At 43.2% G+C, this 22,978-nt stretch overlaps 1 protein-coding gene across 2 annotated transcripts; it reads left to right on the forward strand.

Annotated features, from left to right (window-relative positions):
* The first annotated feature begins 1,594 nt into the window (after window positions 1–1,594).
* Window positions 1,595–22,945, forward strand: zbtb10 (zinc finger and BTB domain containing 10). 2 transcript variants are annotated; one of them, XM_030063363.1, is made up of 5 exons: window positions 1,595–2,541; window positions 9,625–10,657; window positions 14,407–14,472; window positions 17,243–17,418; window positions 19,810–22,945. In XM_030063363.1, exons 1-5 carry the CDS (start codon window positions 1,861–1,863, stop codon window positions 20,098–20,100), a joined length of 2,247 nt encoding a protein of 748 aa, XP_029919223.1. In that variant the 5' UTR covers window positions 1,595–1,860; the 3' UTR covers window positions 20,101–22,945. The 2 variants fall into 2 exon arrangements, with proteins under 2 accessions (XP_029919223.1, XP_029919224.1); XM_030063364.1 differs by lacking the exon at window positions 14,407–14,472.
* Window positions 22,946–22,978: the final 33 nt, after the last annotated feature.

Here is a 22,978-nt window from a genome sequence, read left to right on the forward strand (position 1 = left end):
GCATTCTTGCTGGGCTGTGTGACAGGATTTAACATCTGAGAGAACATGTTTCATTCCTACATTGAGGCCTAAAGGTAAATATTGCCTCCTGTTTGTTTGTTTATTATATATTTATTTTTTTTAAGCAGTCCATGATCTACAATGTGCTCAAGGGCAGTGGCAGAGACTCAATCTTGGATACCTCACTCATTGGCTTCATATGCTTCCATACAATGCCCAGTGGTGACAAATGATTTGGTGTAGTCCTCTGGATTTGTAATGTTCATGAGATAACCACTGGTTTATCTGCTGGGGTTATAAACAAACTCACTGTACACTGCGTGCCTTATCACCCCCTCGAGCATTTAAGATATGACGATGAGGGTCCATACCCCACCCCGCCACTCCAACACTCCACCGCACCCAACTGTAATCAAAACCAGACTCAAATCCTACCCTTGTTCACACGCTGTGTGCAAAGCCCTTAATTGGACAGTATTGAAACTAAACACCCAACTATGTCACGCATCACACGCACGCGCGCGAGAGAGAGGGAGAAAGAAAGGAAGAGACAGAGTAGTTAGTAGAGAGAGTCGTTCACATGAAAGACTGCCACCTGCTGGATGTACTGTTGGTAACAAGGAAAAGAAACACCGCCTTAAGGTAGGTGTTACAGTAGAGGGTTTTATTGAAGCTTATTAATTTTCAGAGGATGCCCTTCTGCATCAAAGTGAAAGTAAAAGTGCATTCAAGACTTTCTCAAATTTGGGCATATTACATGTATTAGTTATGTACATTCTATGTTACATTTTATTAATGCTCTATTTATTATTTTATTATATATCCTTACATGTAACAAATTATGATATTCCAAAACGGTGGTGGGGAAAAAAATCAGTGCTAAGGTCATACACTTTGGCAGGCATAAATTAAATATTTTAAGCCTTTAATTATGATAAGGACAAATTACATAATGCAGTAAACTATTTTTGATTTCTATTAGTATTTTAAATGCCATGGACAAAAATTAAACATAATGTTACCGATCCTATATATTGGGCCAATAATGGTTGTGTTTGTAAAATACATATATATATAAAGTTCAGATGTAAAACTTTACAACGTTACACTCGCATGTACCTGTGCCATGTCAATCATAATCAACGTCAAAGTTGTCCTTTTAACGAATTATAAAATGAACTCTCTACAGTAATCTTATAGTAAAATTTAGAGGGTTACTATGCAAACATGGCAGTAAATAAACTTTAAATTAAATCCTAAAGGCTCATCACAGGCTTAATGAAGTGATCAAATATAGGAAAAAGTGCGCTCAGGTGCACTATAAACTCAGGTCGGAGTACCAGAAGAAAGAAAAACTCCCAGAAGAAATATTATAATAATATTCTGGTATCCCCGGTTAGCATGAGGGCTGAGGAGGGGCACGCAAACACGGATTTAAAGGTTGAGAGGACAAGCCGAGCCAAAAGATGAAAAGCATGCGGAAAATGGGTGCAGCTTTCCACACAAAAGACCCCTTGCTGATCAACAGCACCGTAGCACCCCCATCTTCCTTTAAAACCCCCCCGCCCTCTCCAACCCCCCCTCTGTGGTCGAGGTGCATTGTGGGGAGGAAAGTCGTTGCCATTCGACCTCTGCGGGGCCTGCGCGGACGCAGCGAGAACCCTGAAATTCATTATGCGTTTAAAACCTTTATTTATTTCCGCATAACCTACATACTCTCACCGGGAGGGCCAAAGCGGAGGGAAAAAGGCGACGACGGTCCACCTCTTTCGGAATTTCAACATACACGATTTACAAACACATAATTTTGACGGTGGGGATACTGTTGGGGAAAGTGAAGATTCTGATATATTAAGAAAAATGTCCGGAGAGAGAAACCGCAGGTCGTTGGCTTTCCGAGGAGGTGGATTAGCTGGGTTAACGGGTTCCAGCGGTATCGGTGGGGGGAACAGTAACAGCTGGGAGGCCCCGGCCTGTCAAGACCGACATCTGAACGGGAACAGGCCGGATCAAGAAGAAGACAGGGATCTGGGGGCAAAAGGACCATCACAGAGGAGAGTGGAGGGTGCTGGGTCTGTCAGCGATAGCACAGAGCCCGAGGCGGAGGAGGAAGAGGACCCGGAAGGGGGCAGCTGGGCAGCCGGGGACAGCGAAGATCGCGTCGGCTTGGAGGACTGTTCCAGAGAGGGGAATAGCTGGACAGCGGCGGACGGTCCCAGCAGCGCCGACGGCCCGGACTCGGGGAGCGGAGGGACGGGATCCGAGGACGACAGAGGCGAAGCGGGCTCCAGGAAATCTGGGGTAGAGATGAGACCGCAGACGCTGCTTCAGAAACACTCACTATTCCATGCGTCTTGGTTGCAGGAGTTTCCATGGCTCAAATTTTGCCAAGAGACCGGACTCATGTCATGTTCTTGGTGTCACAACATTGCCACTAAAAACAGCGACGAGCTTGTCAAAGGCAGTCGCAACTACAAGCGGGCCTTGCTGCTGAGACATCACCTGTCTTCTGAACACGGGAGAAATGACCCCACCAAGCAGGTAGCTAAAGTCCATAAGCTTGCCGACGCCTTTGATTACCCACGTAACGTTAAAACGACCAGTCAGTTATTTTCCACCACATGTCATTATTTGTCATGCTTGTTTTCACTTTAAATGACAGTTTCGACAGCTTTTGAAAACCCCACGAGAGCGAAAATAGGTTGTTACCTAAGCTTCACAATCCCCTTTCTATGCTAATTAGCTAACGTTAGCCAGCTAAACTGAGCTAACAACTAGCTTAGCTGAGTGGCTGCTTGCGGCTACGCTGCTGAGCCGGACTTAGTTGACCGGTGACGGTGTTGTTAAGACCTGGCTAGGCTAATGTCAGCTAACAGAGTTACTGAATAGCTAAACACACCGAACCACTTTTCTCTCGGGGTGACACAACTCTGAGTAAGTAAACACTGAAAACCAGGGTGCCTGCTCACTCACCTGTCAAACTAGACGCCCTAATCTGCCCAAACATGACACCTGCTAGCAAGTCTCATTCGCTATTTCACAGAATGAAGGGTTTAGTACATGTCATAGATAATTTGTTATTCCTTCTTATGTCCTCAAGCATATTATTAAGTAATGTTTAAGGCCAGCGCTTGCATTGTGTATTCTATTATCTAGCTTGCCAAACAGTGCACACTGTTCAGCAAACCCTTGTGTTGCCTCAGCAGCTGGCTTGATTGCTAGCTTGCTAGAGGTCACACAATGGCAAGGGCTCGACCCTTAGCAGCCTTTGGGGAACCGCACCCCTACCCAACCCCCGCCTCTTGGCCTCTCATGCAATTTTGCTGGCTCGCAGTCCCGGATGACCTCTGGCGCATTTCTTCCTCCTCCTCCCTTTGGGGAGCTAAATTAGAGGCATTGTGCTAGAATGACTCCCCAAAATCCATAGATGGTGTCACTTGCCAGGCTGGACAAGGGGAGAGAAGTAAATCATGTTGCCTGGAGCCTGACAGCTTGCCTGGCCCATGTGCAACCCTTTGAATAGGCTTGAATGAGTGACTTAGACTCTGTGTTATAATGTCATGGCATCACCTGACCCTGTCATCTATATATTTCTAGATTAATGGGCACCAATGTGATGAAGCATATCTCATGATCAAGGCCACACCCTATATATGTAAAAGACAGAAACCATATGTCCTACTGACAGATCATTACTTATTCACTCAGTATCCTTGTGAAGATTGAGGTTAGTATGTGCAGAGTTAATGAAACTGTGATTAATAGGATCTGAATAATGTATTCTTTTAATTCAAAGCTGTCAGCCCAACTGTGTAGTTCCCGAACTCTGTCTCTATTGACATCCATGGCAAAGTCTTTTATTGGTTCATTATGTTTATTGCAGTGTAAGCAACCTTTCCAAGGTACTGTTTGGGTGACCTCCCTCATAAAAACAAAGGTTGTAAATTTGCCCCACCAATTCAGTGTCAAAGGGCATTCCTCACTTCATTTTTATATAAAAACTCCCTACTGATTCTTGTACATTGACACATCCCACCTCGTACCCTGATTTTGATCCGAGTTGTCAGTGGAATTAAGAGCGGAGCGCTATTTGACTCTAATTTGTAAGGGAAGAGGATTGCACTACCACATTTAGTTCCTTCCTTTGCACACGCAATCACTAATCAGAATGACTTAAAGTGATCCACTAACTTGCACTCATCTCTAATTGGTAAGGAGAGCAGTAGGAGGGGATTAGGGGCTTGGTGTGGTTACTCCCTAGCAACAAGGACCCCGGGCACTGGATTGAGAGGTTATCCTGCAGCATCCTCATGTCGGATAGAGCTGAAGAGATAAAGTACCAGTGCTGCTTTATTGGTCATAATCTCATTCTGATATTCTTTTTATTCAATTTGAGGGTACTTAGATATTCTATTTTGATCTTCCCTAGTTTAGACCATTTTATTATTATTGTTATTTTTTCTTCCAAGGGCCAGCTTCCCAATTATGGTCAAAGTTCAATGCAAAGTTGATCTTATCGCCTGGGTGTATTCTCCCCCATATGAGGGTTTCAGTGCTTGCAGAATAATGAGCAGCAGTGTATGTTCAACTAGGCTGCATTGTGAAGCAGTACATTAAAGGGAAATTATGGTGGACGAGGCAACGTCTTGTTCCATTCACCCATTCCTGACATTAGTCAGGCCCCAGCTGCATTGGTTAAAGCTAACTCGATTAGCCCTAGCAGGCTGGGCACACCAGGGCAGCTGTGGTAAATGTGGGTCTCCTTGGAGAAGGGGCCATTGTCCTTAATTCTTTAGACACTGTCTTGTGCTCAGTCCTGTTTTTTCTTTTCTGTGTGGTCACAAACTGGTAAAAGGTTAAGGTGGCCCAGAAGTAGCCCACCCATTCTCCAAGTATGGGTATCTGGGAGCTATAGAAGACATTTTCACCCTAATTCCAGTGAAAACTCAATCACCACACACAACTATTAGGAGTGAGCCTTCAAGAACGGGTAAAGGGACCCACCCAGTGCTGTCTGGTGTCTGCCAGATATATGGGATGTTTATTGGGGGCCATGGGTCGGTGGGATGGTGTGGGGGTGGAGTTGGTGTGGGGGCCAGAGGGAGAATTCTTCTCGTGGAATCCATCAGTGAGTCTGCCCTCCCCTCTTTTTTTCCCTCCCTCCCTCATCTGTCACAGCATTGTTAGAAGGCCGGGAGACACTCAGTACAGCCCTCCCACACCTTGGGCTAAATGCACACTGCCGTATTGTTCTAGCATCTGGGGACAGACGGGTTGGGTGAGGGGGGATTGAGGGAAGGATAGATGAAGGGAGGGAGGGAAGGATGGATAGAGATGGCCTCAGGGCTGGGCTGGTCATGGGACTGGATGGGGATAGTAGGAGGGGTGGAGGAGAGAGGGTGGGGGGTGTCCATGTGTGGGTAAAAGGTAAACAGAAACTGGCCCCAGTGTGTCATTATGTTGTGTGTGTGGACAGTGTCACATCACATGATCTCTATTAGAGGTGTGTCTGTCATGGATCTGTTGGCCCCGGGGCTGTATGGGGTTGTTTGGGTTTGAGATATGTTTTTAAAGACTCTTCTTGGAGATGCAGCTTATCTTAACTGTGTGGTTACTGCTTCAAACAGCTTGAATTCATGACCACCTCAGTTTATTTAATCCATCTGTAAATCACCTCTTATTGGCCATTCACTGTAGATTGTGAAGCATCCAAGTTTGACCTAGATCAAAGAATTCTTTTTCTCCAGCCCCCTCTTAAATTCTCTCGCTCTCACTCTGTCTTTCATTCTTCCACCCCTACCATCCCTGGCTCAAATAAAACCTAGCCACGTCATGGCTGTGGAGGTTGATATTGTCCCCATATTCTCTCTTGGCTGTGCCTTCCACAGCCTGAGCTCAGCCTGGTTTTGCCTGCAGCATCTGCTGTGCAGTGTTGGTCTGCTGGTTCTCTCAGCTCCCTGCTAACACGTGGCACATCTGGAGAAAGGATGATGCTGACGATGAAGCCAGTATGGAGCAAGTTATCCAGTACCAGGGTGTCCTAGTCTGACTCCAATACGTGTACACACACACACGGCTCGCATCAGAACTGCCAGGCAAAGCCTTACCTCCCTGGCCTATCACCTAGCAATGTGTAATGGATAAAAGCTGTGGGCAATCATGGGGGAATGGTGGGGGAATCTATTGATGTTAGCCCTCACATTTTCCCTAAACTCTATTGGCTATTTAGCCATAATGATAAAAATGGGTTCACAAATTTCCAGGTGCTTTGAATTTGTGAATGCACCTTTATTGTTGACATTTATAATAAGTTGCCTTTCTGTTTTTCCCATTAACTCACCCTGTTGAATATGGATGGATGTTTGTCGGTAAAGGAGATGTAGTTTTATTAATAGCTTTCTGTTACATTAAGACTAATACTCTTCGTTTACGTCATAAAATTTGGAAAAATGAGCTAAGTGTTTTGTTCCAACTTCAGTTTAACCAGTTTATCTATCAAATTGAAGGTTAAAGAGTACAGACAAGTCCAAGCAAAGAAAATCATATGTAACCTTGTGCCACTGACAGTCATACCATGAAGCAGGTCCAGCTGTTTTGGTTTTAACCCCCTCAAACGCACACAGCCCACCACCACAACCAATATATCCTAGCACATTGAATCAAACATGGTGACCATACGGTTACAGAGGCTTTGATATGTATATCACAGCATAATTTCTCTCCCTCTCCCCGTCCTCTTAGACCCACCCACTTGGTAGCGAGTGCACCCTGGCCCCTTTCTATGGTTTTAAGTGGGAGCTGCTGTGTAAGAAGAGAGAGTGCAGAGCCCTTTACAAAGGCCCACAGTGAGTGGACAATGAGCCTCGGGGAGAACATGGGCTATTGTGAAGGCTAAAATGGGGTGACCCAACTCCTTCTCTTCCTCTCCATCTCCCTCTGCTCCACATTTTCTCCTCCTCTCTCTTTGTCGAGGCTCAAGGTCTCTCTCATTCTCTCTCTGTCTTGTGCTTTGCTCTCACTCTCTTGCTCTTGGTGTGTGTGTGTGTGTGTGTGTGTGTGTCTTATCAGGCTCTTTTAATGCTCTAGTCTTCTCTCCGTCATCATTTTTATCTCCTGCCACTCCCTCTTTCACCCCTATTTATTTCTCTTTTCCCATTTCTCCTTCATCACAGCCTTCTCACTGCTGCTCTCTTGTCACCCATCTCTTTCTCTGCTTTTATTCTCTTCAGAATCCTTCAAGCCTTTATATCTCTCATCTACTTTCCCCCCTCTCCATCTCTGTCTCTCTCCCTTCCTCTCTCACATCTCATCCCATCCCATCTCTGTCTGTCTCTACCCCTCCAGCTGTGGCAGAGGATGATAAGCCCCCCTATAGTATCCTGAGTGCCCGGGCTGCCCTGGACACGAGCTGCACTGTGGCAAGAGGAGGGGGTGGGGGCTGGGTGGGGACCTCAGAGAAATGGATTTAATCTGAATTACTCGAGCTGAAACCCCAGCTGTGTGTATGTGTAGGCAGCTTGGGTTCTCTGTGTGTGTGTGTGTGTGTGTGTGTGTGTGTGTGTGTGTGTGTGTGTGTGTGTGTGTGTGTGTGTGTGTGTGTGTGTGTGTGTGTGTGTGTGTGTGTGTGTGTGTGTGTTTACATGCATGCGTGCATGAGAGAGATGGTGGGTGGGGGCAAAAATGCAGGGCTCGAGCAATGTGAATTATTCTGGATTAGGACATCTGCTGTGCAATTCTAAAACGAGCCAGAGACGTATGCCACAAAGAGTGTATGTGTGTTAAACTGTAATATACTGTACACTGGAACACATTACACATTTACATGCATTTGTGTGTTCTGCAGAAAGTGAATGTGTGTGTTGTTATTTTTTTCTTGTTTGTTTCATTGTTTATTTTGCATGTTGGTGTGCATGCATACCAACATTTCCACCCAATCCATATGTGACAGTGGATGGTGCCATGTGTTTGTGTGTGTGTATAAGTGCATGCATGCGTACGTGTCTGTGTGTGCGTGCGTACTCCCCCACTCCTCTGCTCCGTACCAGGCTGGCCCTCTGCCCTGCTAGAGGTGAGCTGGGGAGGAGGAGCTGGGCTGTTGCAGGGCAGAAGAAAGCTTTTTCTAGTTCCTCTCCCATCCCAAAGTCAGGTAGCTTCAACATGCCCCCATCCCTCCCCCCAGTTTGATTATTGCCATTTATATCTAGTTTTCAGTAGCTTTAGTTAGAGAGAGATATCATTAAAATGTAAGGAAGCCAGATGTGTCTTGGGTCTTGCAAATCTGCTTTCTAGTCTGTCTTTGGCCTACCATCTCAGGAGGTGAAGACCAGATCTATATTTTGAAAGCAGATTCACTCACCAGAAAAGAAAGAAGATCTTTTTAACTACATTTCTTAAAAACTAAATGTGAACAGCAACATTTTCTCCAGTGTAACTACAGCCTGGTTCTTTGGCAGGAAGAGCAAGTATGTTCTTGGCAAACAGATAAAGCAAACGCCTTACTTAAGCCTTAAAGGAAAAATGCACCCCAAAATAGTTTACCACTGTTAAATAATAGCTATTGGCAATTCACCTTGAATTTCATCCATCTTGTTTTGTGGTTTATTTTTCTTATTTCTTCAGATAACTGGCCAGAAGATTATGTCATATTATGTTGGGAGTTTTTCAGCGGCACTACAATAGAGTCTGGTAGCTGAAAGTTTTTCAGCTGTCTACAACGTCAACAGTGAATATCAGGTTTCGGTGTCAGACTCTCAGAGTCAAAGAGCACTCCTTTCTAAAATCATTTTGCTTCAAGGTTCAACAATCACACATGCAGAGTTACCGCTTTCTGCCAGCAGCAACCTCAGTAGACCACAGTGCAATGCATTCATAAGACATGTTGTGGTTTTCAGTCACAAATGTGACCTTTTCTTTTTTGATCAATTAGCAAAATCTTTTCACCACTAGGGCTTTATTGCTCTTTATGCCCACACACACTGATAGTTGAAGCAATTCTTGTTTGGCAGTTGGAAAAACATCTGTGAAATGTAGGAAATGACCAACCTGTAGTTGATGAGGCAGGTTAAATGATCGTATGTGTAACAATGAATAACAGGTCACCACAGAAAAAGGAAATGAACATCACAGACTGATTTTTGTTTAAACTACAACCATCAGAGTAAGGAAAATATTCAGCATTGTGCATTATGTAAAGCTTTTTTTAAAAGTCTTGTTTTCATCTGTCTGTCTGTCCTGTAACAATGGCGGAGAACCACTGTCTGTTTTCTGGATGTAATAGAGCCAACACATCCACTATAGAGCTATGTAATGCTGTTGGGTCCAATAGTAATGTGCTGTGTCGTTGCCTTGTTCCCTCTTTTTCACCTCCCCCATAACAGAAGCCTGTTAGACCTGTTTCTGCCCCAGGGCAGGTGCACTGGTGTCACAGTATGCACCCTCTGGCTGTGTGTGTTTTGAGGGGGAGAATTAAATAGAGGAAGGGAAATTATTTCAGTCTATGGGTGTACATGTATGAGTTTATGTTTACATAAATGCCAATTCCCTGTGTGAGTGCATATACCTTCTACTCGGCTTCTTTCTTGACTCAGTTTTTTTCTTTCTCTTTTTCTCCTTCTCTTCCAAAAGGAAACAGAGAGACCCTCAGACAACGCCAGCCCCTCCACTGTCCCCTCTGAGGAAGACTACCGCAACAAGCCCAATGAGAACTCCTACTGTTACCAGCTTCTCCAGGAGCTGGACAAACAACGTAAAGGTGGCATACTCTGTGACGTCAACATTGTTGTCTCCGGCCAGGTGTTCCGTGCACACAAGAACATTCTGGTGGCGGGCAGCCGCTACTTCAAGACCTTGTACTGTCTGACCCAGAGCGAGGCCCAGGACCAGACCACGGTAACACATCTGGACGTGGCCGCTGTCCAAGGCTTCTCAGTCATTCTTGACTTCCTCTACTCCGGGAACCTGCTGCTGACCAGCCAAAATGCCATCGAAGTGATGTCGGTCGCCAGTTACCTCCAGATGACGGAGGTGGTACAGTCGTGCAGGGCGTTTATCAAAGACGCCCTGAACATCAGCATCAAGCAGGAGGCTCCCGATTCGGTGGTGGTGGACTACAACAAGAGGCGGACAGTGGCCAAAGATGGACAAAGGGGTCCGGACCGGAAGCCGAGCAACTTCTGGGCCACCAGCATCCTGTCAAAACTGTCAATCAAGGCCAGCAGTAACCAAGGCAAGGACGCGGTGGAGGAGGAAGAGGATGGGGCCAGGGTGAAGGAGGAAGCCAGCGATGTGGAAGTGTCAGTGGGTGGGGGTGAGGGCTGTGCCCTGGGGACCTCCAGAGCCTCTGGCAGCTGGACCCACCACAATGATAACTCGTCCGACTCTGCAGAGGCCAATGAAACACGGGCGGCGAGTGGGCCAGGGCAGGTATTCGTCTGGAACGAGCCAGCCACTGGTGGCGCCGCAGCAGCACCGGCAGCGATGAAACGAGATGCACCGGACACAGCAGCCGGGAGTGGGCGAAGAAAAAAACAGACCACCACGAGGCGTTTTGTCTACAACATCCCACCAGAGCCAGAGGAAGGCTTCGACGAGGGCATGTTCATCCAGCCCTCAGCCTCCTACCCCAGAGAGGACTTTTCCTACCTCTCTGAAAACGCTGGTATGATCCGCATCATTTACACCTTTAACACTTACACACACTCCTCCATTACTTCTCTCCCCTCTCATACAGGTTTCACAATCATATTACTGATTCAATATTCCCATAATTCAAGCTGGATATTGTCTTGACACAAATGCTGAGGTTCCTCTTTGTGCCAGAGGACTGTATGCAGTCATTGTATCATTATATGTGCTTGATAACCTAGGCATGTCTATGGATATTCTCATTTATCCAGGTTATCGACCTAGGCATATATTAGCTCTGTGTATTTCTGATAAAGCCTTACATATTATCCTTCATGATGTCTGTAAAGGTGCATAAAACACCCTCAACTCATAAGGCACTTTTTGTATAGCAGTGGCAGTGGACCAGGTTAAAAAACTGGTTCACTGACTTCCTCAATTGATTCTACATTTTTATATCATTCTCCTAACATCAAGCATCCAGTTGTCCACATTATACCTTTGCCACTGTGGACAGAAAAAAAGTTTCAGGAAGACTCACTGCGCATTCCACTGTGATTGGACAGGGGACCCAAATGATGTCGTCTCTCTGCACCTGGTCAAAGTAGATTAAGTTTAACATGGCCAGGATCTCAGAAGCATGTCAACAGACAGCTGATAGTCATAACTTTTTATTAGACTGCCCTCAATGACAAGGCACGTCCATTGGTAAGAAGATACCAAAAAAAAACAAAAAAAAACAGAGATGTTACAGGGCAAATGCAGCCACGAAAATAATGAATTAGCTCTGCTTGACCTCTTTACCTCAAAAGTGGAAATTAAGTACTAGCAGGCCATGTGAGGGACTTGGATCTCCTCTGCCCTCCTCTCTCTTCCCTTATCAATGTGTCTCTGTGGCTACGTCTGCTAGCTTAGCCTGGAGCTACTGCTGGTCAAAGACTTGGCAGCCAGTTACAGCAATTAGCATTGTTAGGATGCTAATGCATCTATCAGTTTAACTTTCTCAATGGCTTCCACCGATAATTCAGTCAGTTTCCCCTATCCTTTCTATTAGGCCTTATACCTTATTCTCTCCATCCTCACTTCTCTTTTTCTGTCTTTCCGTTCCTCCCTTCCTCTATCTATCCTTTGCTCAATCTGTCTTCTCCCCATACAGTACCACCCTTGGTAATCTCCTCTCTCAGCCTCAGCCCTCTTGCTACTGCTGGCCCCATTAAGCGTGGCACTCTACGTAACCATAATGATATCACATATTAAGTGGAGTGGTATGGATGGTGGGGGGAGAGGGTATGTGAGGCAGAAGGTGTGGAGAGAGCGAGAGAGAGAGAGAGAGAGAACATTTTGTGTGTGTGTCTGAGAGAGAGAGAGAGACAGAGAGAGAGAGAGAAGCCCTCTCTAATGCAGGATAATGAAGAAAGCAGGGGAAACATTCTTCCCCCAGGCCTCCCTAAATGCGCTCCAATGCTCTTAGTGCCAGCAACTCCTCCTAGGGCTCTTTTTAATGTGCACATGAAGTGATCCAGGGTGTTGTAATAGCCTACAGAGACACTCACTTAAAGAGCGAGTTTGCGTGCATGTGCGCTAACTCTCCAGCCTGCTTCTCCATGTATCTTTGTTGTTTAGCTCCATGTCTGTGTTTAATGTGCATTACTTTTCCAAATAAAGATATGGTTAAGGTTTCAAGTAGGCTGTTAGTCACAGTAAAAGGTTTCCAATTCCCAAGTCCAGGCAGCTGTTTAATACTACATTATAGTTGGGTGTTCAACAAAAAATCAATTCCAACCACCAAAATTTAAATGTATGTTAACAGTTGAGTTTGTGAACGTCACACAGAGTCAGCACTCTCTAATCTGTGATGTCATCAAAAGGCATACTCTAGAGATTTGTCAGTAGTTGCCACATACAAATGTATTTGTGACAGTATGCAAGTCTCACTGAGTGGCATATTTAAATCATTCTTGCAGTCTTGAATATTGTGAATATTAACCATCTTATAAAAAAAAAAAAAAAAACTAAAAAACAACAGTGGCCAGTAATTATAAATGTGCAAATTCTCTTTTAGGCTAGAATTTTGTTTTTAGCCTGCAAAACAACATTTCTTTTTGGGATAACATTTACATTTTAGGCATCATTGTACTCACCCTTAATGAGCAGGTAGAGCATTATCGACTTGGGAACTGAATCTGTCAGCTTTGGGTTAAGAGACGGTCACTGTAACACTAGGCCACCTTGCCGCTCCATTTGTTGTAATCATCATGCATGTCCATACGAGCAGTCACCCACCAATATTGGTTGTCCCAGTTCCACACAGTGATGTCACTCACTTGGCCGAGCTCTTGCCATCGTTGATCAGTGTGGTTGTGGTTTTAGGATGGAAATGCAGTAGCCGAGTTGGCGGTGTGTTGTTTTTCCCCCTATGTTATGTCATCGTCACAAACTAATTTTGTCTCAGTGCAGTTGTTTGTTTCCTAAGTCTGTTCTTAAAAAGACGTTGCCTTGCACTCATGGATCTTTCGTATGAAAATGGCCAGAAACCATTAATGAAAACTGATCTGATAGCACACTTTCATCAAACAAGTTACAAAGAAAAGAGCTTAAAATAGCTAATACCTTCAATTTTATTCCTTAGCAATTTTAGCTTTAATATTATTAATCATTTTAAATTGCAGATGTCACATTTGTCAAATGGTGAATATCTCATGATAACAATACTAATAGACTTCCAATTATTATTAAATAGAGTCAGTTAAAAAGTCTAAATGGTGATGAATACAGATCATGTAAGCAGCTGATGTTGGAAGTTGACAGCTCAAGTAGTGAGGCGAGCATTGTGGAAAATGAAAAATGTTGAAAGTGAAGAGAGGCTTTAAGGCTCTAAGGGCCTTACCATCGCTGCCTGCTCTTACCACGCAGAGCCCTCAGCCAGGACTCGTGGCCAATAAATTCTTGGGTCTTCTCCAAACAAGACTGTTGGATTGTTTAAAAGGGTGGGCAGCTACGCACAGACACACAAAGCAGGTGAAGTGCATTTGCATACACACTAGTCTCTCCCTCAAAGTGTGCACACAGACACACACCCACACACAATAACACACACACACACACACACACCCTTCCACCCCCCTTCCCTGTGAGGTGCCAAGCCGCTAGGGGCCGTCCCTTCCCTCCCTAATCCACTCTAATGCACCGAGGCTGTCCTCACCATTCCAAATATTGACCCAGGGAGAATGGACACACACACACACACACACACACACACACACACACACACACACACTGGGGCGTGTCTTTAATGGGCTCTAAGCGCTGAGGCTGGAGGAACCGGACACACACTCACACACACTCACACACACACACACACACACACACACACACACACACACACACACACACACACACACACACACACAGGTGTTCACAAAAGCTGAGTGTAAGCTGAGCCTGTGTGAGGGCTTGACTGTCATTCTCTTATTAACCCCCTCCCTGCTGGAGCTCCACTGTCTGTTGGCCTGGTATCTGAATACTGTACGCTCTGGCCTGGGGAGCACACTGCTTTACATATAGCCTGTATGTGCGTGTGTGTGAGTGTGTGTTTGCCTATTTTGTTAACTGAGGCTCTCCCATTGTTTCATGTGGGGGTGGGTGGTTATGTACACAAGGCGTTGTGAGGTGTGCACCCCCCAGGCTCTCAACCACCTCTCATCTCTCTCTCCCCCTCTCTTTCTCTCTTTTTCTCTCTCTCCCTCCCTCTCTCTCTGTCCCTGTCCCCTCCCCCTTTCCCAGAGCTGGCCAATCAGATCCAGTATAGCCTCATCCAAGACTCGCAGCAAGGAGAGTCCTGGGAGAATGGTAAGGCACCTCACTCTCCAGATAACTAGGTAACCAGCACTGGCTGCTTCAGTAAACCTTATTTAGAAAAGGTCTTCTCAGTGTAGTCTCAAGCTAAGTGCTGCCTCATTAATGAGAAAATAGACTTAAGGGAGACATGAGAGAGAGAGAGAGAGAGAGAGAGAGGATTGTGGTGGGATTCAGTCCAAGGCCAGCAGAATTCCATATGGTCACACACACACACACACACACACACACACACACACACACAGAGCGATCAGGGTCCCCTCAAGAGAGGAATACAAATTGTCAGCAGCCACGCTTAAATAAAGATTAAAATTCTACATTTTGAAACTAATAATGATAAATGTGAGAAAATGTACAAATAGGAAGCATCCATTTTTGCAAATCAAGTGCTATTATCTATTCCTATCTATTCTGTTGAAGGTGACATATGTATAGTGAAAATTTAATTTCATCGTGCACCTCGCCCTAAATTAACAACTCGTAGTGATTCCACAAGGTGCTGCTCTGCTATATAGCACACACACGCGCGCACACACACACACACACACACACACACACACACACACTCACGCACAGAGGGAATACACAGGTGACCTGCTTCTCATCAACCTACTCCCCCAACCCCCACCCCCTAGCAACCTGCCCTGACAACGCCTCTGTTGTGTGCTTCCCTGGCTCAAACAAAAGGCCAGGCCCTGTTACCCCGCTCTCTCTCCACAGTGAAGACTAGCACACTGTTTTGGAGCCCATTCAAAATCAATATATGCTTATTTATTTGTAAGCCCAGCTGTCCACAGGAGCTTGTTAGCATGAACACCCAAGGGGATTCATAGACAAAGCACCGGTGCAAGGACACCTTTATTCTTATATTCAGATACTGAAAAAGAACACCAAAGACTGTATCATGAGTGTACGTTCCAGATGTTCAGCACAGTAGCCAATACTGATGGAAAGTTGTGTTACATGAGCTAAATGTAAGCTAAGGGTTTGCATATATATATTTTGTAGTATTTTCTTACTTTTTTTATTGTTTTGTAGTTTGTCAGTCATATTTCATAGAATATATCCAGATCTTTGTGAATGTTTGCAGTATTTGCAATTGACTTATTTGGTTAGGACCCTCAGGGTGGTATGTAGCTGTTGCCATGCAACTTGACACAGATTCTCAATTTAACGAGGGCAAGTCATTAAATTGGATGTGGTTCCTTCCACATTATTAGAATGGCAGGAGAAGGCATTTCCATTAAAATCAACACTCGTGGCAAATAGCAGCCATAGGACCTGTGATAGCAAATTATTGAAATAAGTACCAGTGAAGTGCAGAGGACGTTGGTACCATTTCAAGGTATCTTTCACTGACATTTCACTGGCAGATTCACTAGAAATTCTCCCATTTTCCCATACTAAAGTGCATGTTTGTAGTGCTACATTAGTTATGTTGCTGCCTTGCGTTAGCTGTTATCATGAATCAGTATCCTCCATAACATCAGCTTGCAGAGAATCACCTGTTACTTGGCAACAGCCACAGAGCAGGATTGTGAAGTTTATATATGGCTGCTACTGTAATCTGATATATCTAAACTATTAGTGGCTCTGAAGTAATGCTCATCTAACTGTCAATTAGCCAGAGTTCATGATAGACCAGAGTCTATAGTTTCTATTTATTTTAATGGTCACTCCACCTTAAATCAGTGATTCAGCAAACCTTATGATATTGATTCCTGACCCACGCATGTCTCTATCCTCTCAGGGACATGCCGTAGACGGGTTTCAGAGGCAAAACTGGCTATAATGATCAGTCTGTCCTCAAGCCATTGTTCATTTGCTCCAACCGTTTGCCTTTCCAAATTCAAATGTCACTTCTAGTTAAATTAAATAATCAGCATCAATTATGTTTTTCTTAAAGTACCGTAAAACTTAAATTACAGGCCAGCTCTCTTTTGTTGGTGGGTATGGCTACACGTTTTTACAACGCCGGTTCTCAATAGCTGGGTTAAGCTTATATCAGATATTCACTTCAAATTCTCAAAACTGTTGTGGTGTGTCGGGCTCTTTAACCCAATGCTAGTTTAGAAACTGCTGGCATAAGGGACAGCTTCTCCTACTAGGGAGAAGCCCCTTCCTCAGCAGCCATGGGTTTTCCTCATCACACCCCGCTTACTTCCAGGGACAGAATCGGTATACCAGCTAAGGTACCAGTATGATTTAGAGTTTATAAACCAAACCTGTCGAGCTCAGATTACATAATTATTCAAAGACAGCAGGCAGGCAGGGTCACCCACAACACCGCGGTTACATGCTTCCAGAGTGTGGGTCTGATGTGAAATAGATACAGAAGAGAAAAAATTAAATAAGATAGCCTTGGGAGGCTTTGAGAGATATTTTTCAATGTTCTTAATTTTCCAGTGACCTTTGATCATTTTTTCTAGCGTTTGCTGAGCAAGAATTTTGTGCAAAAGGAAGTAAAAACAGGTCCGGAATAACCACAGGTCCCAAATGCAGGCCCGTTGATTTTGATGATTAAAGCAAATAGAGGTCCAGGCTGCTAGTTTAAGTTGTATGGTACATTGTAATAACTCATTTTTTGTTTTTTGTTTTTTTTTTTTTTTTGGTCATAAATTATTCTCAATTCATTTTAAATGTTATTTAAAAAGTTTGAAATTCTCTCTTTAATGTCATAAATTCAAACCTCCAATGTCTTTTGTCTTCTGCTAACGTCTCTCTGCCTCTGTTTGTTTTGTTTGTCTTTTGTTTGTCCACCCAGGTGAGTCCTCAGACCTTGCCCTCAATAAGCTCAAGTGTCCCCACTGTAACTACATAGCCAAGCACCGGCGCACGCTCAAGAGGCACCTGATCATCCACTCGGGCGTGCGTTCCTTCAGCTGCGACATCTGCGGCAAGCTGTTCACCCGCCGCGAGCACGTCAAGAGACATTCCCTGGTGAGTACACACACACACACACACACACACACACACACACACACACAGTGGATGGCCACTCTCAGAGTCTCTAGAGGATCCTCCCCTCTCTTGCACCGCCACGTGACATGCATCCTCCATCCTCTGCCAAACACTACAATGTCTTGACCACCTTTTTACCGTCCACCTCATGTTGTGTGTCTGGCAGTTATTTTTTTTCTCAAGGAAGTTGGTGCAGCAAGGTATTTCATGCCACTGTGTGACTGATGTTGAGGCTAGAGGGGCTCAATACATTTTACTTTATTGTCCATGATGTGGAAAATTGTCTTTGGCTTTGTACTTTCTGATTCCAATATACATTAGCCAGCAGATATTAGTAATGCACTTGGTTTGACTTCAGTGGGTGAAGTGATTGAGATTGTCCCTGTTTCCATGTGGCATTAACATGCGTCTTTGGTGATCCAATCACACGTTGGCAGCTCTAAGTAAGTCTGTTCACACCTGACATTAGAATGCGTCTCCATATGCGTTTCCAGTGACCAATTGTGATCCACTCTCACTTCAGTATGTGTATAAACATGTATCATTTCCATTTGCAAAGACTAAATATGTTTTTTTTTTTTTTTTTTTTTTTTTTGGTTTGTTTTTTGGAGTCAAAAAATCAGGCATTTAACAAAATGAAACACCCTTGCTCACTCCAGCCTCATTTTAATGTACCATCAGTTAATTATGATATATTCCACATCTGTAAGTTATTACTGTCATGTCCTACCAAATTATGTCATTTTAAAAATTTGAAGTGCTCTTAAAGAAATGCAATGAATCATCTCATATCACAATTGTACTTCTTATCTTTTATTTCCATTCCACTCTGTTGTGAAACACAACAGGGTTTTAAAAAATTGCTGTGTAAATAAACATTACTATGAGGGTGATGATGATGATGTAGATCTGTGTGAAAGCTCTCAGACTCATCACCTGATATGTTGTATTTAAGAAGTCTATTGTGGGTAAATAGTGTCCCATTTATGGCATGGAAGCAGCTAATGCATGTCGCGCCATATAGAGACTTAATTTAGAATTAACTGAGTGGATTAGGCGTGTTCGACTCAAGTTGTTTGTTTTCTTTCATTTTGGGCTCAAAATACATCCCAAAAGTTGAAATTCATTCTTAAAATGCGTTATGTAGGAGCATGTAAATGTCTGACCACTACAGTTTGTAATTCTCATCCCAAATGATGTCAAGCTCAATCCGATCACGTCACTTCAGGCTCAGATTATTTAATCATTCCAGCAGGTTTGAGGGGTTTGGGCTTTGTGCTGCGGTGGATAAATAAACTTGAACCTCAAGCTGAGCTTGAATGTCCAAGCAGGCCGGGGCTCCTCCACAGCTCCACAGGGTCTGATGTGTGTCAAAAATTACAGACAAGGTGAAAAAAAAAACTAAACCCAGAGGAGGCTTTGGTGAAACAAGCGTCAGGCAAACAGAGTGCATCTTATTCACTAAACAGCTGTTTTATGCCTTTAGTTCAGTTTGTTCAGTTTGGTCCATCAGCCTTGACAGTTCAGCAGGATATTTTTTCAATTGAATGGGTCAGTGTTGGGATTAAAGCATGGGTTGTTGAGCTGGAGCAGTGCTATCTAAATGTTATACATGCCCTCAGCATTGTCACGTAAACTCCAACACTACACTGAAATAAAGCCGATGTGACCAAACCCGACCCAAACCTGAACATTATTTCTAAATATTTGTCAGAACCCAGCCCGACCTGATGGGTCCCGATGGGCCTGGCCCGGGTCGGGTATCCACACTTGTGCTTACACAGAGGGTGTCAATTAAAGGCGCCACATTCTCATACACACAGCTTAAAGAATGTGGCCATATGCGGCCCAGACCACCTGTGAAAGTGGTCTGAGCGATCGGATCGAAAATACATTAAGGACGCATTGAGTGCATGCACACCTGCACTTCATCCAAGACACATGTTAATGTCAGGTGTAAACAGGGCTACACAGAGAGAGAGAGCTGAACCTCGGCCACTGGCTGCTGTGAGACAAAGAGTGCAGTACAGTCTTTTGGGCATCAGGGGCAGTGCTGAGCTCTTGTTAAACAAAGTAGAATATACTGTGCAGCCGGCACCAGGGCACAGTGCTATAAAATGGTCACTGCATATGATTCCAGATATTTCCCAGAAACTGTATTATTATTATTATTGGCATTGTTATATGGCCCAGTATTTATCATGAAGATATGATTATAAGCTGGCCTGAAATTGTGGGTTTTTTCGAAGATTTCTGCTCACGTTGATGTTACATGATAATACAGTAAATGTAATGAACACCAGAATTTACTCTCTGACTCATCCTGCCTCCTCTTGATCTGTTCCCCCTTGCTCTCCATCTGTCCCACAGGTGCACAAGAAGGACAAAAAGTACAAGTGCATGGTGTGCAAGAAGATCTTCATGCTAGCAGCCAGCGTCGGCATCCGCCATGGCTCGCGGCGCTATGGCGTGTGCGTGGACTGCGCTGACTCGCACCAGGCCACGCAGGAGGGCCTGGACGCCATGGAGGGCATGGAGTTCCCCCGCGATGACGACTTCGAAGGGGAGGAAGGGGAGGACCTGGAGGGAGAGGAGCCTGCCGAAAATGACCAATCAAACTGGGGTGAGGGCGACACTGGTGCCGCCCTGGAAGAGGACTAAAATTTTAGCAAGCTTAAGAAACAAAAGAAAACACAAGAAAATAAATTAATGTTTAATATATATGTATAAAAAAAAACCTAGCTGGTAAACAATCAACTCCAAAGTGCTATCAAACCTTGAGGTTACTTAAACGTGCAAGTATATGACAAAGAGAGACAAATGAAAAAAGCTTTGGTAGAGTGGGGACTCCAAGATGTACAGATTTTATTATTGTTAAAATGTGTCCGACTCTGGGCCGAGTGTCCACTAGAGAAAGATTCTAAAGAGGAGTAATATGAAAAATCAGGTTTTTGGTGATGTATTTTTATTTCCTGTTTTTGTGGGAGGGTTGGGCCTGGCAATGTACAGAGTTTTTGAATTAGGGTAGGCCAATCATCTAAAAAAAGAAATGTTAATTATTTAATTTATGAAGAGAGGTTATTATGGTCTTATTAAATGCTATAATTTTTATTTCTGTTGTTTTTGTCTGCAAGCAGAGGCACAGTAATGACTTGCTTTCTGCTCAATCTGAAAGTATATTGCTTGGTGCGTGTAGAAGTACATGGAAGAAAGAGCATTATTTGCCGACAGGAAGATTTTTAACTTACTCTGTAGATCACCTTGTTTAGATGCGCTAAATATTATTATTCTTTTCTATTTCTTGCCCTGCACAAATCTTGGAACCAAAAAATCTGTTTTGTGACTCTAATGTATCACAGCCATATTTATGATTAATTTAAGAGGGCTGTGCTATTGTGCCAAGCAGACCGCACACCAAGATTTCGCAGGAAACAAAAAACTACTGAAAACGCTTAAAAAGGACAACGTGAGGCTTTTTTAAGTGGGGGAAAAAAGACGAATAAAAAAAAAAGCGACAGTACAAGGGGAAATGTTATCGCTAGCTTTATACAAATCACGGCGTCACAGTAACACTTTATTATTAAAAAAAAAAAGCATTTGACTTTCACTTAAAGCTTGAATTTTGCCAAATGACAACGTTTGGTGCTGTAATGCTTGTCGCAAAATACTGGACCTACAGGCTATATATGATGTTTATAATCATAAAGCTTAAACTGACTCAGTTATATATATATGTAATCAGCTTAAACTATAGAACACTGTTGTGCTACGGCGACTATCAGGTATGCTTTGCCATTGTTTTTAAGCTTTTATTAATGCACACGCGCGCACACACACACACACACACACACATACACACATACACACACACACATACCATTTTGTAGAACTACCGGCAGTACTTGTAATTGACGTTATAAGGACCTAAGTCAACATCAATACCTGTATACGTTTGTTTATATTAGGTACTGAGTTATATAGTAAATATATATATTTTGAATCACTTGAACGTTGGTTGCGAGGGGGAAGACGTTTGCCGAAAATCATGATGTGATGTATGAAGTCTGAAAGAACTCCATTTTTCATGCGTAAAAGGTATACAAAATTTCATCAGTCATTTTTAATTTGATAGAAGTCTTTTGTTATTTAGGTCTGCCAGGTAGGAAAACACTTTGTTCCACCTAAAGTGAAGCTCTATGGCGCCTCATAGACATGCACTTACTTTTGCGTTCATGAAAATCATTTTCTGTCTTCATTTTTTTTTTTTTTTTTTTTTTTTACTTTTTGCTTCCCCAAAAGCGGGTCTGAATGGAACTATATAAAAAAACTGTTGTGTTCTTCCTCCAATGCGCAACTTTTTTATTAGACATTTTGCTTTGTTATTTAATATTATATATTGACTCCAAAATGCAATCAAGACTGTTAATTTCTATTTGTCCAACCAAAATTGTTGTTTTTAATTATTGTTGAAATATATAATGTATGAGAAAAGCCAGGTGAAAACTTGCTTAGTGTAGAGAATCCTTGCTCGTGTCTGTAATTGTTGAGATTTTTAAATGTTTTTATGCTATGGAATCATTCACTTTACCCTAGATACATATATTGTTTTATTATGTCCTTTCTACAGATGTTTCCTCTCTCCTTTTTTATTTCATTAAGCACATATTTTCTAAAGAAACACGGATTGTTTGCGGGTTAAAACCTTGGAACAGCAGTATCTGTTCATATGCAGTGGAATATATTGAAGTGCTGATGATACAGATGTGTGACTTCCCTTTACACTCAATGGAAGAAGATGTATTTTAAAAGGCATAGAGAAGATCTTCATCCTCTTCATATTACTTTTACCTTCAGATCACTGTGGGAGGGGTTATAGTATGGATATATAAATATATATATATATTGAGAATATATGAGAAAATCTATATATATATATTAAAATGTTATTTAACTATTGGATTTACTCAATGGAACACATTGACAGTTAGCTGTACAAAACCCCAGGCGTGGCGGGTTTTTTCCGTGACCTTTAACCTTCCGCTTTCTCTCTCTGTTCACGCAGCGTGCTTGTCCATCACACCATCCTGTTGTCTTGTTTGTTCTTTTGATACTATTTACCATCCTACTGATTTTACTGTAACGGATGAAACTCAATACTATGATGTATCGTTTTAGATTTTATGCTGTATTTGTTATATGGACAAAAAAAAACACAAAAAACAAAGCAAAAACACTACAGATATAAAGCAGAGGTTTTTTTCCCAGCTGTATTTTTTTACGCTGTTGCAAAAGGTTGTATTTTTCAATTTCTCTCGAACTTTAACAGCGATGCAAAACACGGGCCACACCTCGGTCCCCTCCGAACACAAAGCAAATTCAGGTTACTCTTTTTACGTTTTTATCAAAGGCTTTCAAAGATGGAACTACATTCTCCTTTTTTCTGTCTCAATTGTACTACTGTTCCTCTATACTACATTTTAAGAATAAAACTTTGATATTGCTTTAACTGTCTGCTCTCCATTTATTGTCTTGCAGCTTC

This window comes from Myripristis murdjan, chromosome 11 (assembly GCF_902150065.1).
Source record: "Myripristis murdjan chromosome 11, fMyrMur1.1, whole genome shotgun sequence".
Taxonomy (NCBI): domain Eukaryota; kingdom Metazoa; phylum Chordata; class Actinopteri; order Holocentriformes; family Holocentridae; genus Myripristis; species Myripristis murdjan.

What these genes read in the sequence shown, in the direction of transcription:
- zbtb10 (XM_030063363.1), top strand. Translation starts at nt 1,861, where the DNA reads ATGTCCGGAGAGAGAAACCGCAGGTCGTTGGCTTTCCGAGGAGGTGGA. An exon ending in CTACCTCTCTGAAAACGCTG is followed by an intron (nt 10,658 to 14,406) that starts GTATGATCCGCA and finishes CCCCTTTCCCAG; the next exon opens with AGCTGGCCAATCAGATCCAG. An exon ending in AGGAGAGTCCTGGGAGAATG is followed by an intron (nt 14,473 to 17,242) that starts GTAAGGCACCTC and finishes TTGTCCACCCAG; the next exon opens with GTGAGTCCTCAGACCTTGCC.